This window comes from Antennarius striatus, chromosome 8, assembly GCF_040054535.1.
Source record: "Antennarius striatus isolate MH-2024 chromosome 8, ASM4005453v1, whole genome shotgun sequence".
NCBI lineage: Eukaryota > Metazoa > Chordata > Actinopteri > Lophiiformes > Antennariidae > Antennarius > Antennarius striatus.
The window spans coordinates 13,659,034-13,675,934 of NC_090783.1; the positions used below are offsets into that span (position 1 = coordinate 13,659,034).

Consider the following 16,901-nt stretch of genomic DNA (forward strand, 5'->3'; position numbering starts at 1 on the left):
ATGTGATTGACGACTGACAATATTGATTGGTTAACATGCCCAAGGGCGTGGCCATCCCCGAGGGGGGAGTTCGTTCAGGCTATGGTAGCATTGTGCGGTAATGTCCTAGCTCAGAGCTACACACTGAAAGTTGCTCATAAGCTGTTGAACTCCGTTAGCATTTGGCAAACTAGGTTCACTTCAGTTGTGTGTGTGTGTGTGTGTGTGTGTGTGTGTGTGTGTGTGTGTGTGTGTGTGTGTATAGAAAAACAATCAAGTAAATAAATCTATTAGTAATTCTCGTAGGGAAATTACTTTTAACTCCAAATGCTTGCACACCTATACGGTATACACACACAAACTCACACGTGAGAATACAAGCGAAAAACTTGGTCTTACCGGTAAAATCCCATATTTCATTAGTTTGTGTTAGTTTGTTAGTTAAACTCCCGTGTCATCCACAAATTGTCATTGTCCAGCACGTCTTTCGGATAAAACACAGCTTTAACAATCACAATACATCACTTTGAAGCTGGATGTAATTATCTCACTGGCCGGTCTGATCATGTTTACACCGTGAGCCACAAGTATTTGTTCAGCAAAGACTGAGGAAGCAGGTCCACGCTTAGCACCGAAACATCAACCGTTATGTCATGAAAAATGAGTGTAAAACACGAGAAGAATCTGAGCGAAATATGTAGCTGCGAAGTTACTGAAAGTTAAAAAAGCTCCAGACCTTGGCGATCAATCGATCTTTAATGCAGGCGTGTTCTAGTGGCTCACGTAAACAAACGCACGTGAATGCGTGGGGAACGGCAGTGTTGATTGGTCAGTTAAGCGGGGGAAGGGAGATAGAGAAGGCTCAGAGGGGGAGGGGTAGAGACAGGGAGCTGAGAGCTACGCCCCATTAAAACAGCGTTAGAGAGTGGAAATGGATTTTTCAACATTCAGTCAAAGATATTGAGGACCATGGGGCGAGACATTTCAAATACTGTGTAGTTGGACATCTGGCAGCTGAATTAAAACATGACATGAATTTAAAAAAGCATAATATGGGACCTTTAATGTCTAATGTTTTGAGATTTAATCATTATAAATGGAAAAAATCATCACTCAATTCATCCATCTCCTTGTAGTCAAGACGGCCATAATTGTTTATCGCTTCCTCCACTTTGCTGGAGTTGCTGGAGCCTATACTAAAAAACTACGGGCGAGAAGCTTGGTGTGCTCCGGACGTGTCGCCAGTGCATCACGGAGCCATATGAAAGACAAACAACCACTCAAACAAACATCATAGGCCATGGAGATTCCTGTCTAACCTCGTCTGTCAGCCTGTCCATCACCATAGCGAACAAGAAGGGGCTCAGAGCTGATCCCTGATGCAGTCCCACCTCCTCCTTGAACTCCTCTGTCACACCTACAGCACACCTCAACATTGTCTTACAGTCCTCATACATGTCCTGCACCGCTCTAACATACATCTCTGCCACTCCAGACTTCCTCATACAATACCACAGTTCCTCTCTGGGCACCCTGTCATAAACTTTCTCCAGATCTACAAAAACACAATGCAGCTCCCTCTGGCCTTCTCTGTACTTCTCTATCGACATCCTAAAAGTAAATACTACATCTGTAGTAATCTTACTTGGCATGAAACCATACTGCTGCTCACAAATGCTCACTTCTGCCCTTAGTCTAGCTTCCACTACTCTCTCCCATAACTTCATTGTATGGCTCATCAGCTTTATTCCTCTAGTTGCCACAACTCTGCACATCTCCGTTGTTCTTAAAAATGGGCACCAGCACACTTTTCCTCCATTCCTCAGGCATCTTCTCACTATCTGTTGAACAACCTAGTCAGAAACTCTACTGCCACCTCTCCTAGGCACTTCCAAACCTCTACAAACTTCTTCATCCTCCAGTGCCCTCTTCACTTCATTCTGCCTAATCTTTGCTACTTCCTGGTCCACAACAGTCACCTCTTCTAGTCTTCGTTCTGTCTCATTTTCCACGTTCATCAACTCTTCAAAGTACTCTTCCCATCACACTACTGGCACCTGTCAATAGACTTCCATCCCTATCCTTAATCACCCTAACTTGCTGCACGTCCTTCCTATCTCTGTCTCTCTGTCTTGCCAGCCTGTATAGATCAGTCTCTCCCTCTTTACTGTCCAACCTAGCATACATGTCATCATAAGCCCCTTGTTTGGCCTTTGCTACCTCTACCTTCACAGTACGCTGCATCTCCCTGTACTCCTGTCTACTCTCTTCTTTTTAGCTAACCTCTTTCTCTGTATACACTCCTGTACCTCCTCATTCCACCACCAAGTCTCCTTATCTACTTTCCTTCCAGATGACAAACCAAGTACTCTCCTACCCGTCTCCCTGATCACATTAGCTGTAGTTGTCCAGTCATCTGGCAGCACCTCCTGACCACCCAGAGCCTGTGTTAACTCCTTCCTAAAAGTCATTCACCACTCTTCTCTTTTCATCTTCCACCATCTTGTCCTCTGCTGTCTGGGCTTGCACTAGGAGCTAGTATGACTAAGCCACTGTGGCTCAGTGTAGAAGAATTGAGCAAGCCACAAATAGTCACATTCTGTGTCCAAGACAGCGGTGTAGTGCGCGGACGACCGACGCTTGTTGCGAGGGGTGTGTGGGGGGACAACCCCCCTGGGGGAGTCAGGGGGGGTGCCCCGGGAAATGTTTTAGAAAATGGGGTTGTTTTCCTGCACTCTGGTGCATTCTGAGGACAAAATCTTCTATTCAATTTACCTACAAAAATACACTTAAGTCAACAGTTAAAGCTTAACTATCTTTATTTTTGTCCTACTTTATGCAGGTATGAATGTGAGATTCAACAATTGAAAACTTGCATTCACTATGTGAAGATACAGTCATACAAAATAGTACTCAATGTTTACTTGTAAGTTTTACTTAGAGTACAAGACATTTTAACTTTGACCACCACCAACACTATTGGTATCCATAGTTTTTTTTATTTTTTTTAAATTCAACAACACGATTTTTCATTTCAATTTAAAAAAGCATGAAAATAGCAAGCTAGGTGAATACACATTTACATGCATCGCTGGTTAGTCCTGCCGGTCATAGGTATCAAAAGTCTAAGACTACAAACAAATATTGATAATATCTTTCATTTACCTTCTGATCGGTCTGTCACCACTCCTCCCCCCTCTCAGCATTCACCATTTGTTTATTAATGAGGACTTTGACACAAACTCTACTAGAAAACACTGGATTCTTTTGATCGATCGTCCTCGCCTTGTTGTACACAAATTCGTGGGTTCAGCTTGTAAAGAAACAATATTTTGTTTTTCATTGGACGAGAGGAGGTCATGACCCGATTACATCGGGATCAGGAGCGTTCAGGTCACTTTGGCTATTTCCGTCGGCATGCTTCGGCTAAATTCCGTCGGCATGTGGAAATAGCAGCGCTAGCGCCACTCGCTAGCGGAAATAGCTAGCGCCACTCGCTAGCGGAAATAGCTAGCGCCGCTCGCTAGCGGAAATAGCTAGCGCTGCTCGCTAGCGGAAATAGCTAGCGCCACTCGCTAGCGGAAATAGCGAGTGCCGCTAGCGAGCGACAAAGTTTTAAGTTTTAGCCTTTTTTCCGTAAAAATAACAACGCCACTGTGGCTAGACAGTCTAAAAACCTTGTAGCCAATTTGGATTTTACTTCGGCTATGTCGAAGTGGCGAATGGCTGGCGCAAGCAAAGGATCTGTCTTTGGCCTCTTCATCTTCCTCACCACCAGAGTCATCCTACACACCACAATCCTATGCTGTTTGGCTACACTATCGCCTACCACTACTTTACAGTCACTGATCTCCTTCAGATTACACCGTCTACATAATATGTAGACGGTGTGTGCTCCTACCTGTATGCTCCTACCACCACTCTTATAGGTCACCCTATGTTCTTATCTCTTCTGGAAGAAAGTATTCACTATAGCCATTTTCATCCTTTTTGCAAAGTCAACTATCATCTGTGCTTCTGCGTTCCTCTCCTGGATACCAAACCTGCCCATCAGCTCCTCATCACCTCTGTTACCTGCACCAACATGTCCATTGAAGTCTGCACCAATGATAACTCTCTCACTTCTAGGTATGTTTTGCATCACCTCATCAAAGTCCACCCAGAATTTTTCCTTCTCCTCCAGCTCACATCCTACCTGTGGAGCATACCCACTAACAACAATGAACATCACACCTTCCATTTCTAGCTTCAGACTTATCACTCTATCTAAAACTCTTTTTACCTCGAGGACATTCCTAACAAACTCCTCCTTCAAGATAACTCCTACTCAATTTTTCTTCATATCTACACCATGATAGAACAACTTGAACCCTGCTTCTAAACTTGTAGCCTTGCTACCTTTCCATCTGGTCCCGTGGACACACAGTATGTCTACCTTCCTCCTCTGCATCATGTCAACCAACTCTCTACCTTTTCCTGTCATAGTTCCAACATTCAACATCCCTACTCTGTCCTATACTCTTGGCGTTCCTCTTCTCTCTCTTCTTACTGGCACACTTTCCTCCTCTCCTTCTTTGACCAACAGTTGTCCAATTTCCACCGGCGCCGATGGCGGTCGTTGTTAACCCGGGCCTCGACCGATCCGGTGTGGAAGTCATAGGTTTGATTCGCATTTTTGATTTGGCAAAGGTTTTACGCCGGATGCCATTCCTGACACAACCCTCTGGATTTATCCGGGCTTGGGACCGGCACAATAAGACATTGGCTTGTGTCCTCTTGCGGCTACATTCATATTAGATCTGACAGTTGACTGTGGAATATTGAGGAGCAAGGAAATGTCACGACTGAAATTGTTGCACAGGTGGGTGTTGTTGATGTTCGCAGCCAACTGCTTACCACATACAGACTTATAACCAGTGGTGTCAAACTCATTTTGCCAAAGGTCACATCAGCATAATGGCTGTCCTCAAAGGGCCAGATGTAACTTATAAATGTAAATAATTGTAACTCTGTAATGTAAAATAAATGTAACTACTCCTTAATGTAAAATAACTCTGAATTTATTACTTATTCAATTTACAAACATTACAGTTGCACAGATTGCAAATGTTTGCTCATTGCCCTGGTATAACATAAATCCTTTTAATTTGTCAGGTTATGAAGCCCACATAACTCCCATCAATCAAGGATCAAACTATCGAAGTGAATAAAGAAAAATAACAAACATAAGTGAGGACATCAACTTTGTTCAAAATATTTTTGTCAGAGTTAAAATGGGTTTAATTACTGCAGGAAATGAAGTGTTTGGTCAACACTTTTGACCTTTTTATTTTTAGACACTCTGACCTTTTATGCTCTTGTCTTGCGTTTGACACATGTGGTTTAGACAGTTGGTATCCACAGCTCATGGATTACCATATTTGGGTCTGAAGAGACAAGTTTTCTTGACGTCTGACTAAGTGATTTGAACACCTGATTCTGATTATTTGGATGGGTGAGTGAATACTTTTAGAAATATAGTGTTTTTACAGCAAAAATACTGCAGTATTTTTTTCCATGCACATAAAATTTCATGTAACATCCCTCTATTGCTGAAATGAACTCCATTGTGTATCTGTTTTAGGTTTATGAAAAAAACTGGCCAACTGAAACTGGGCATGTAACAAGAAAGGTTTTTAAAAAATACCTGTTATGGTTTGTACATTGGAATGGTGTTCTAAAAGAACAAATTATGAGAACATACATCCTGACAATTGATGTCAAACCAGTTGCTTACACTTCCTGTATTCAGTGTTACAAGTTGATGAAATTTGATGGCAACAGATCACCCTCTACATGACCAACTACTCCATATTTGGTTTGACCAGGAGCATCAAGAAACATCACTGATTGTCCTGTAGATATTTTGAACTTTTAAACACAATGTGTTGCTTGTTTGGACTACAGAATCACCAGATGCATGGTGACATTTCACATTCCAAAAAGCTATGTTTGCAATCTGGATATGGATTGTGCAGCTTATTGTACGCAATTTTGTTTGAAATGGAGATTTAGATATACTTTATTTATCCCAAACTAGGAAATTTAAATGTTAAATATAAGAACAGCCAGAAACAGGGAAAATGTACATTGAAGAAATTCAAGACAATAGGGAAAGGGAATAATAATATAAAAAATATAAAAAATGTTAACAATAATAATAGTACCCAAGCATGGCAAGCATTAAGTTATAAACAAGTGTGGCACTCTGTGGCCACACACAGGACCAAATGAGAGCCATATCTAAAACCTCAGACTGGTGGAACTTTATCTGATATTTAGAGATGTTGTATAGAGCAGACCAATGGCTTGTGGCAGGAATGACTTCCTGTACCTGTCCTTTCAACAGCGGAGCTGTAGTAGTCTATTGAAGGAGCTCCGTTGTCCGTCCAGTGTGTGTTGGAGAGTGTGGGCGGGGTTATCCATGATGGGTAACAGTTTATTCAGAGTCCTCCTCTCTACCACAGCCTCCAATGTCCAGACTACAGACAATCACGGAGCCAGCCTTCCTTATTAGCCTTTTAAGTCTGTTAGTGTCGCTGCCTTTATGGAGCTTTATTTATGGAGCTTTGATGAAATTGGGTCTTACCCCACACAGTAATTTTCAAACCTTTCAAAGAAAATAATGAGGAAAACAAGCTTGTAGGTATGCCCATAATGATTTAGCCACAGTATAATCTGATGTCTTTTCAAGTGTGTCATTATCATTTGGTTTCTCACTTTTTCTACAAATCCTGTGGTTTAAACTCTCTGTATTACCAGATCCAGACGATGACTGTCATCCAGATCAGACCTGACCTATACTAGATGTTAAGATGATGTCAGTCATTTTTGCTTTGTTATTTTTGACATTCATGAAGTTATTAACACAAATCTTGCAATTTTACCATCTTAAAAAAATTAAAAAATGATTCAACAATAAAATCTAATTTGTTAAAAAAAGAAAATAAGACAAGCTTATTTTAGTCATCAGGCTAAGCTTCGATTAATTTTCCGGTAGTCTGAAATAGTGACCTTAGAGAAATGAGCTGAGTTTACCAGTGAGTCCAGTGTACTGGCAGGTTATTTGGCTTTAAAAGTAGTCATAAAAATAAAGTTTGGAGAAAATCATATGACATAAAAGAATTATACAATGAAACCATAGAGACCTATTCATATGTTTAATTGTATGTTATTGTCAAACAAGTTTTAATATACAGTAAAATAATATGGGATAGCACAGTGGGTAGCGCTATCGCTGCATAGCAAGGTGGTGCCCGGTTCGAGTCCTGCTCTGTGCGAAGTTTCTATGTTCTCCCTGTGTCTGCGTGGGTTCTCTCCGGGTTCTCCGGCTTCCTCCCACCTCCAAAGACATGCATCTTAGGTGAGTTGGCCAGTCCCAAATTGGCGTCAAACTGTGTCCCTTTCCTCGCACTCCGTCAGCTGGGATAGGCTCCAGCACGCCGTGACTCCGCCACAGTGGATGAAGCGGATATAGAGGTTGAATGAATGAATAAAATATTAGAATATCAAGAGTAATAGTTAGTAGAATTGCAAAGATTGATCTATTGTACAGTGCGCCCTCGCACATTTGCGCATCAACGCTCGCAACGTCACCTTGTCACGTATTTTTGGTAGGCAGTCACGTGATACAGTACGCACATTTTATTGGCAGACAGCATCCGGAGGCGCGCCAAGTTCTGTGAGTCTTGGACTTATGTGAGACACAAAAGTGCTTTAAACAGTCTATCAAAGTGTGGGAAAAGGTAATACAGATAGAAGATGGTTTAATATCAGTATGGGGAGGATTCATATACATTTAAATTAGCATAAATAATAAGAATATTGTCACTTTTGCGGAATTTAATAATTGCGAGTGCTTCCTGGAACGCATTAACGCAAGGAACGGGGGTGCACTGTATAGTTATTCTGTAACAAATAGAAGACTTAACTCTAGACATAAAGTACCTGTAATACAATATTTTGTGGCAGACCAATACCCCACGCTCCTTTTAAAGAGGTGAGACTCACTGTCCTGCATAGAAGTGCACAAAACTATGTTAGGGGCAAGTATTGGGACTAATTGGGATAGGGCCTTAATTTGTCTGGAAGAGTTAGAGTAATACTCATAAATAGGTTTTAAGTTCATTAAAATGATCCTAGTGTTATTTATGAAGCAGCACCACAGTGTTCCTGATGGAGCTGTGTTCTTCTTTTAGAGATGGTGTTAGTCATTTACTAGGCGTAAATAATCTTTTAAAATGAAGCGTGCAGCTGCTTTGTGTTCAACCAAATTTGTTGTGTCCAATTGTGCACTGTAAATCACCGAAAATCATAATGTTGAATTATTTATCAGTCCCTTCTTTGTTCTACTGTTTAATCAGTGGTTTTATGTGATATAGTGCTGCATTTATGTAATACACAATACTTTCTGTTGTATCCCTCCAAACAGGATGACACTTTGCTGCCCAAAGGAGACCTACCAGATCAGTTTAAGCCTGTTGTGCCGTGGCCACATGTGGAAGGGGTGGAGGTTGACCTTAACTCTGTCAGGCTCAAACATGGTTAGTTTCATTCTTGTAACTATTATCAGACTGCTCTGATATTATCTAGAAGAAGACTCAGGTTTTTCTTTGCTTTGGATAATGCAGGAGTCAAAGTGTGAAAAGTTGTGAAGATGAGCAATGTATTGCTATTTTCACTGTGCACAAATTAAGCCAAAAACATCCCGGATATAGATGCTGCCCTCTTGCATTATCTGCAATATAGATGGATGGTTAGCAAATGTATAGGTCAGCATCAAGTTTGCTTGCAATTATCTTTACAGCTAACAAGGCTGAAAAATTAGAGTGAGTATTTGTTGCATCTTCGTCTTCTTCGACTTTTTTTTTTTACATGTGGGATTCATAGTTGTTTTACAAGACTCACTTTGGCATTGTGTTTGATGACAGATGCTGTATATAGAAAAATAAAGTGACTATAATGGAGCATCACAGCGAGATGAGTTGAAAGTTGCACATAGTTGCAATGCTCATTCATTAATCTTCTGACCGCTTAATAAGCTCCTTGCAGGTCGTTTTTTTTTTGCCTTTACAGTTGCAATGTTTTCATTCAGAACTTTCTGTAAGCCTGCCAGCTTTTAGCAATGTGATGCGATAACACGTATGTCCATAACAATGACTTTGTTAGAGTAAGTTTGATCCATGTCCTGTCTGTTAAGTACCACTGGAGGAGAATAAATTAAGGCCTTCACAGGGTCCAGAAAATAATGAGCAGTGGAGATGTTTTGGTTCCCCATTTAGGATCTGGCATCTTTTCCATTTTTATATATATATATATATATATATATATATGGTCAGTTGTCGGGCACCATGGTGGCACAGTGGGGTAGTACTTTTGCCTCACAGCAAGAAGGTTTAGGGCTCAAATCCTTTCTGTGCGGAGTTTGTATGTTCTCCTCATGTCTGTGTAAATTCTGTTCTGGTTTGCTTATTTCCACCTCCAAAAAAGTGGGTTGATCAATCCAAATTGACCTTAGTTGTGAGAGTGAGTGGTTGTTTGCCTTTTGTGTTGCTCCGTACTGCACTGGCGATGTGTCCGGACTGTACCCCACCCCTCACACGTGGTCAGCTGGGATGGGCTCCACCACAAAAAAGCATAAGAAGCAGCTGTGGATGTCATAATTACGGTTGTCTTGTCTACAAGAACATGGATGGATGGATGGTCAGTTGTCATGATAATTAATATGTTTTATTTGTATAACTTAATTACATATAAACAGCTGCACAGTACTGCATTAGGTAGCGCTGTGGAGTCCCACTCTGTGTGATGTTTTAATTTTTCTCCCTGTGTCTGCGTGACCTCTCCAGTTTCTCCAGCTTCCTCCCACCTTCAAAAACATGCCCCTTATATGAATTTATCATTTCCAAATTACCCGTAAGTGTGAGTCTGTGTATGAGTAGTTCTTTTTCTTTCAGCTGGGTTAGGGTCCAGCCGCGACCCGCCATAAGTGGAACAAGCGGTATACGATGAATGAATGAATTACAGTGATACCTCTGTACTCGACCGCCTCTATACTCGACCAAATCGGTGCTCGACCAAAAAATTCGAGTAGAAAATGTATCGGACCCCGAACAGATTTTCGGTACTCGACTAGCCGAGTCGACCCGAACGCGCTCCTCGGCCAGCGGGTAAGCGTCAGTTCGACTCAGACCGCCAGCGGAGTAACACGTACGCAAATTACGTACGCAAATTACGTACGCAAAGATGTATGAAAATTATAGAAAAATATGAAAGTGGTGTACGAGCCATTTCCACTATCTTGAAGCAGAAGCAACTGACAATGGACAGGTTCCTTCTTAAAGAAAAGAGGAAGGCTACTGCCCAGCCAGATTCACCTCCACGGAAGAGAGAGAGAAGGGAGAAAACCCCTGGAGGCGCGTTACCTAGCGTCATCATGGAAGGGATTCCCCTTCCATGATGACGCTAGTGCCATCAACCACTCTCTAAAACGTAAAGTAAATTATACAAAATGGTTTATAATGCTTTATCTTTATCATGTACTGCTTGTGCACATTTACGTATTCATTGTTGTTTAGATACACGTTCTTATAATATTTTAGGTATTTTTCTAAATGGTAAGAACGGATTAAAATACTTTCCATTATTTCTTATGGGAAAATTGGTTTCGGTGGTCGAACAAATCGGTGCTCAACCACCACCTCAGAACGGATTATGGTCGAGTACAGAGGTATCACTGTACTTAGAAAAAACCTTCATGCCAGATGTTAAGATGATAATACAGAATTGTATTATATCATGTTTTGACTTTGGTTTGTAGGAGTGGCCAACCATCCTCAGCCTGACCAGAATCGGGTGATCCAGCAGCAATATGTGACATTTAAACCTCACACTCACGATTACATCCACCCTGTTCTGAAGAAAGGCATCCTGGGAAACTTGGAGCCCAAGGAACCTGAGCCTCCAGGTGTCCCAGGTGGTCCTGGAGAGGAAGCTAAGCCCTTTGTCCTGGGTCCAGAATACAAAGATGCCATCCAAGCTTCCATAAAGGAGTTTGGCTTCAACATGGTGGCTAGTGACATGATATCACTAGACCGAACCATCAGTGATATACGTCATGAAGAGTGAGTTAACCGATGTCAGAAATGTCCTTTATTTTATTTCTTTTATCAGATGTCAGTGCTAGATTACTATTATTTAATAATAATAATACATTTTATTTATATTGCACTTTACATTACAAAAATCTCAAAGTGCTACAAAGACAAAAAAAAGCTTGATCCCTTCAACATTTTGCAGACATTATGATAACATATTGGAATTGCATGTCTGTAAGAGTATAATCTATCTAACTTTCATAAACTACTTTTCAAAATTCTGAAGTGATAGGCAAGCCAAGAAGTAAAGAGGGGAAGGGGAATTGGAACTTGGTCTAAAAGCAGCACAGTTTGGAATTCTAACAGTTGGAATCGCAAAAATTGGTAAAAATAATACAGTTTCTTGGCGGCACGGTGGCACAGAGGTTATCGCTGTCACCTCACAACTCGGCGGGTCCGTGTTCGAGTCCCACTCTATGCGGAGTTCGCATGCTCTCCCCGTGTCCGTGTGGGTTCTCTCCGGGTTCTCCGGCTTCCTCCCACCTCCAAAAGCATGCGCTTCAGGTTGATTGGCCTTTCCCAAATTTCCCGTAGGAGTGAGTGTATATGTGTGTGTGTGTGTGTATGCGTGTTTGTATGTCTTTGTATGTGGCTCCGCGGTGCGCTGGCATCGTGCCCGGAGTGTCCCCCGCCACACGCCCTGTGCCAGCTGGGATAGGCTCCAGCTACCCGTGACCCGCTACAGCGGATACAGCAGCGGTACATGACAATGAATGAATTAATAAGTTTACTTAAAATTAAATAAAGGCTTCTTGAAATGAGCGTACTGACATTGAGTTTTGGCTTGGTTGCCTTGGCTTTAAATAAAAATACAAATAAATTAATAAATCGTTTCAAAATTAAATTACTTTTTTTCCTCTTCAAATATTCCACACATATCATATACTGTATATATGTACCACATACTGTTTATCGTAGAGGCCCGTACACACAGAAACAGACACACCTATAGACAAGCTGATAAACCATATTTAGCAATGTAAACTTCATGAGCAACGCATAATTTAAAGTAATCACTTCTTATTTGAGGTTAGTCAAGAAATCTGACTAAAGCTTGATAGAATGACTAATGACTCTTAAGTCATTCATGTAAGAGTTGTTACAGTGAATTTTATGATCAGCAGGACCCATAGAAATTACATGGGTTGCCTCCCTTTGTTTGCACAACCATAATGATCGGGACCCGTCCCTGCTTGTCTTTCTTTGATAATTAGGACCTGGGCGGTGGTACATAGTTTCCTAACATCGTGCGAATGGCGAGACAGGGGGAATTAAAATATAAAAAGCATTTGAAAGTTCAAGATGGTTTCATAAGAGAGATGGTAGAATTATTTCTAACTGGAACCAAACATTTGGATTTGCTATTAATGCTGCCCTGTCTTTTCAGGTGTAAGTTCTGGCATTATGATGACAGACTACTGACCTCCAGTGTGGTGATCGTCTTTCATAATGAAGGCTGGTCTACACTGATGCGAACAGTCCACAGTGTCATCAAGAGGACTCCCAGACAATACCTGGCGGAGATTGTCATGATAGATGATTTTAGCAACAAAGGTTGGCTTTCTGTTTTAACAATATTGGCCGGGGTTAATAAAGTATAATCTTGCATAGTGATTATCTTTTCAACAAGTTAGCATCAATCGAAAATAGTCAGCGATAATTATAGGGCTCCATAAGTGCCTGTGTTTGGCTATGCATCTAAAAACGTACCTTCTTTACAATGGTGAGGTAACATTTTGTAGCAAGGTTCATAATTGTTTATACAGCACAAACAGTTCAGCAAATCATTCAGTCTGTGGCTGTTTAATTGACTGTCAGCACTCACTATGTTTAGTGTTAGTGAGGATGATGAGATTTAAATTGACACTGTTTAAAGAAAATTTCAAGACTCACTTTATTGAATCCATATACATTGTCTGGTTGGTTACTTTGTAACCAACCAGACAATGACCTCTGCTGGTTGGTTACAAAGTATGAGTTTAACATGTAGTTATTTCTGTCTCACTAACAATCTATCCCATGTGTTTATGTGTATGCATTCCTCTGTGCAGTTCATCTGAAGGAGCGCTTGGAGGAGTATATCAAGCAATGGAATGGTCTGGTAAAACTCTTCAGAAATGAAAAGAGAGAAGGACTGATCCAGGCCAGGAGCATAGGAGCCCACAAGGCCACTAAAGGACAGGTATCATATTATGACCCAAACAGTGCTACTACTCCCGACTACATTCACTGTCAATATCGTGTGAATATTTCTTTGTGACTTTAATTTTCCACCAAATATCGGATTCAAATTCTACCCCTCTAGTCAAACCAAGCATTTAACACAATCATCAGCCGACAGTTACGCTTTCTTCAATGACATATCATCTGTGGCTGCTCCACTATACATGATTTCCCCCATGTGACCTGAGCCAATCTGGATGCAGAAAAGTATCTTAACTTTGATAATTATTTAAAGAAACTGACCAAATTCTCTGGTTAAGCTCCAAATATATTTTTCTTTCACATAAAAAAATTTGATCATGTAATTTCAGCAAAAATTAAGTTTATATTGAAAGGCAGTATAAATTAATCATCCAGTTTTGGTTCTCTGTTGGTGAAGAGGAGTGGTCAAGGGCAGCTCTGACAAGGAGAGTATAACATTCTGTTAGTGAGTGGAGCCTCATGGGCAGCAACTAGAGATATGATCTTGCACTCTGCAGCGGGTGGCGTGTTGTCTGCGATGCTGGAGACCTGCCCATGTGTCATTCTCTAACAATTTTTCCAACTTTGTCTGAGATATTTCTACATCATTTCTCATAAAACATACGAAGGAGCTGCCCGCCAGTCTACCTCCCCCTGCATGAGCACAGGCCCCCTGTGTTTGTGTTTGTGTGTTCAGGGCCTGTACACACACACACACATATATATGCATGATAAATTAAGCTAACCAGAGTGTGCCACTAATTTCCCTTCGGGGATTAAATCAGTATATAACATAAAATAATTTATAAATAAATAAATTCTGTTCTGATACACACAATTTATTCATCACGCCAATGGCTGGGATTTCACGACACAGACACCTCGTTTACCACACCTGTAGTCAGGACTTACATGGAGAGTGACATGGAATATTACACTTGCGGGCAGGATAATTGAGGAAAGGGTTTAAAGCACCAAGGTTGTTAAGTTTGTTGCAACCGTGTTGTGCCTCAATGTTGTGTGTAAACCTACATATGTGTAGCGGAGGTTAAATGCAGTCCCACTTGGCACATGCAATTTCATTCCCACACTAAGCCACATTACACCACGTTTTATTCAGTGTAATCAAAGGAGATACGGAAGCATCTTTGTTGCAGCACTGTGCTATAAAGAGTGTAATTGTGTTTGAACAGAGAGGTTACAAAAACATTTATTTTCTAGGTACTGATCTACCTGGATGCTCATTGTGAGGTTGGAATCAACTGGTATCCTCCTCTGATTGCCCCAATTTCCAAAGACAGGTAATACATATCCATCCATAAAACTCGTCAGTCTCACACATGTGGAAATAACGGTGTATGACTTCGAGTTTCTGGCCACAATTTTTAAAAAACCAAAAAAACAGGTTGCTTGCAGACTGGATTATTATTTGCCTATGGCCCATTTGTCATCACACATCTTTTTACCACAACTTTTTATTGCTTTCTTTTTCTTAAATGTTATTTTGTTTTGAGATTGTGGTACAAATATGGGTAGACTGTTCAGTCAGGTTTTTACTACATTTTCATCCTGTTTATAACTAATCTTTTCATGAAGACCTGAGCACTTTTTTATCCACTCACTGTAAACATATTGTAAATGACTATCTCCATAACTGTGCACTACACTCTATTTTTAATTCTTATTTTATAAATAAATGAAGATGTTTATTTCCCAAAAAGGGGACGTTATCTTTATTATTGTAGTTACATATTATCCGTCAGTACTTTCTACTGCTTTTTGTTCCTCTGTGTCAAATAGAATCTGCCCCACATAGGATCAATAAGGAGCTATTGTGGCATATTGAAAGCTACTGTGGATGTACAGTATTTAACTTTTTTATGTTTATCAGTATTGGTGTATTCTATTACAATGTCTGTACTTTAACATTCACACATCTTTATTACATTTTACTTGAGCAGCACCCCTTTCAGATATCTGTTGTATTTAGGTGTTCTTCTTTTTAACTGATGGAGATTTGAGAGTTGATTCTATTTTACAGATGTCTAAATTTTCTTTACCGCCTGCCAGGGATGTGCGGTCAGGGGGGAGGCAGGTGGCACGGCCTCACCTGCCACCTGCCAACATGAAAGAAAAAAATGAAAAATGGAAGAAATAAGTTAAATGGTTATATTTATCCAGTGATGTGTATTATAAAGATATTTTCTGTTTAACGTCATCAATTTTTGGCTATTTTTACTCAAAATCAAAAGTTTTCACATTTACCGCTGAAATACGGAGACAAGACCTGCGGTGAGGCACCAGCCAGCCGAGCCTCACCATGGATTGCACAATGGCTCAGGTAGCTGTGCTGGCATGCTATAGTGAGCCCGTCATGCTATCTTTCTATGTTTCTATATTCCAGACAAATTTCTGAGCTCAGTATATCAAAAGTAAATGTCAAATAAACAAATGAACCAGGCATTGATCAAAGTTCTCAGCATGGTTTATGCTTCTCAATATGGACACGTTTCATTTGTGTGTTGTATGTGTTTAGGACGGTATGTACCGTTCCGCTGATTGACTATATAGATGGTAATGAGTACACTATGGAGCCTCAGCAGGGGGGTGATGAGGACGGTCTGGCTAGAGGAGCATGGGATTGGAGCCTGCTCTGGAAGAGAGTACCACTTAGCCAGAGAGAGAAGGCTAAGAGGAAACATACCACCCAGCCCTACCGGTACATATACAAACAGCCAGCATGCTAACTCTCATCCTTGTTCTGTTTGTGTCTCCATTTCCCATCCCTTTATCCCAACTGTCCCAACCTTGAATGTGTCTCACTGTGTCTTGGTCTCCGTCATCCTGCCCTATGTCTGTGTGTGTTCACTGCCATGGCCATCTGTATTTGCTTGTTTTATTTTCCTGCATGTGTACCACCCCACCATACCCTCCCCTTTGTGTATCTGGTATACATCCTACCCCCACTGTCAGAACGGTGTGCACGGTGCCTCTGATCGATTCCATCCATGGCCAGAAGTACATCATCGAGCCCCAGGGTGGAGGAGATGAAGACGGCTTTGCTAGGGGAGCCTGGGATTGGAGCATGCTCTGGAAAAGAGTTCCTTTGGGGGAGAGAGAGAAAAAACTTCGAAAAACTCGTACCGAGCCATATAGGTACAGAAAAGTAATGCCTCGTGACTAATCTGGACAGGGTCAACGCAAGATATCACAACTAACTGGGACAAATGCGAGTTATATTCCTAACATTAACACTTGTAATTTGAAGAAATCCTTGATTTTAAAGTTTAAGTTTTCAAATATACAAAAAGCACCTCATCTCAGCACAACTGTTCATTTACCTTTAAAACACGAATATTAGGAGCAGCCTATCTGTATACCAACAGCTGATCGTCAACACAAACTTCACATAATTACATTTGGAAAACTTAATTTTTTGAATCTTGCAGTTGCAAATCATTACTACTTCAATTTGTTTGTGAGTGGCTGACCACTGTCCAGCGTTCAGACTTGTGCTTCAGAGCTTCTTGTATCAGGAGTTAC

At 40.9% G+C, this 16,901-nt stretch overlaps 1 protein-coding gene across 2 annotated transcripts in view; it reads left to right on the forward strand.

The window, feature by feature from the left end:
* Positions 1 to 16,901, forward strand: part of galnt7 (UDP-N-acetyl-alpha-D-galactosamine: polypeptide N-acetylgalactosaminyltransferase 7) — a 37,761-nt gene that overhangs the window by 2,631 nt on the left and 18,229 nt on the right. The window contains exons 2-7 of one of the 2 annotated variants that reach the window (XM_068322682.1): positions 8,450 to 8,561; positions 10,838 to 11,141; positions 12,562 to 12,728; positions 13,226 to 13,356; positions 14,580 to 14,659; positions 15,895 to 16,077. In XM_068322682.1, coding sequence (XP_068178783.1) covers positions 8,450 to 8,561; positions 10,838 to 11,141; positions 12,562 to 12,728; positions 13,226 to 13,356; positions 14,580 to 14,659; positions 15,895 to 16,077 — 977 coding nt within the window. Of the gene's footprint in view, positions 1 to 8,449; positions 8,562 to 10,837; positions 11,142 to 12,561; positions 12,729 to 13,225; positions 13,357 to 14,579; positions 14,660 to 15,894; positions 16,078 to 16,331; positions 16,515 to 16,901 lie in introns of both variants that reach the window. The other variant, XM_068322681.1, reaches the window with a different exon arrangement.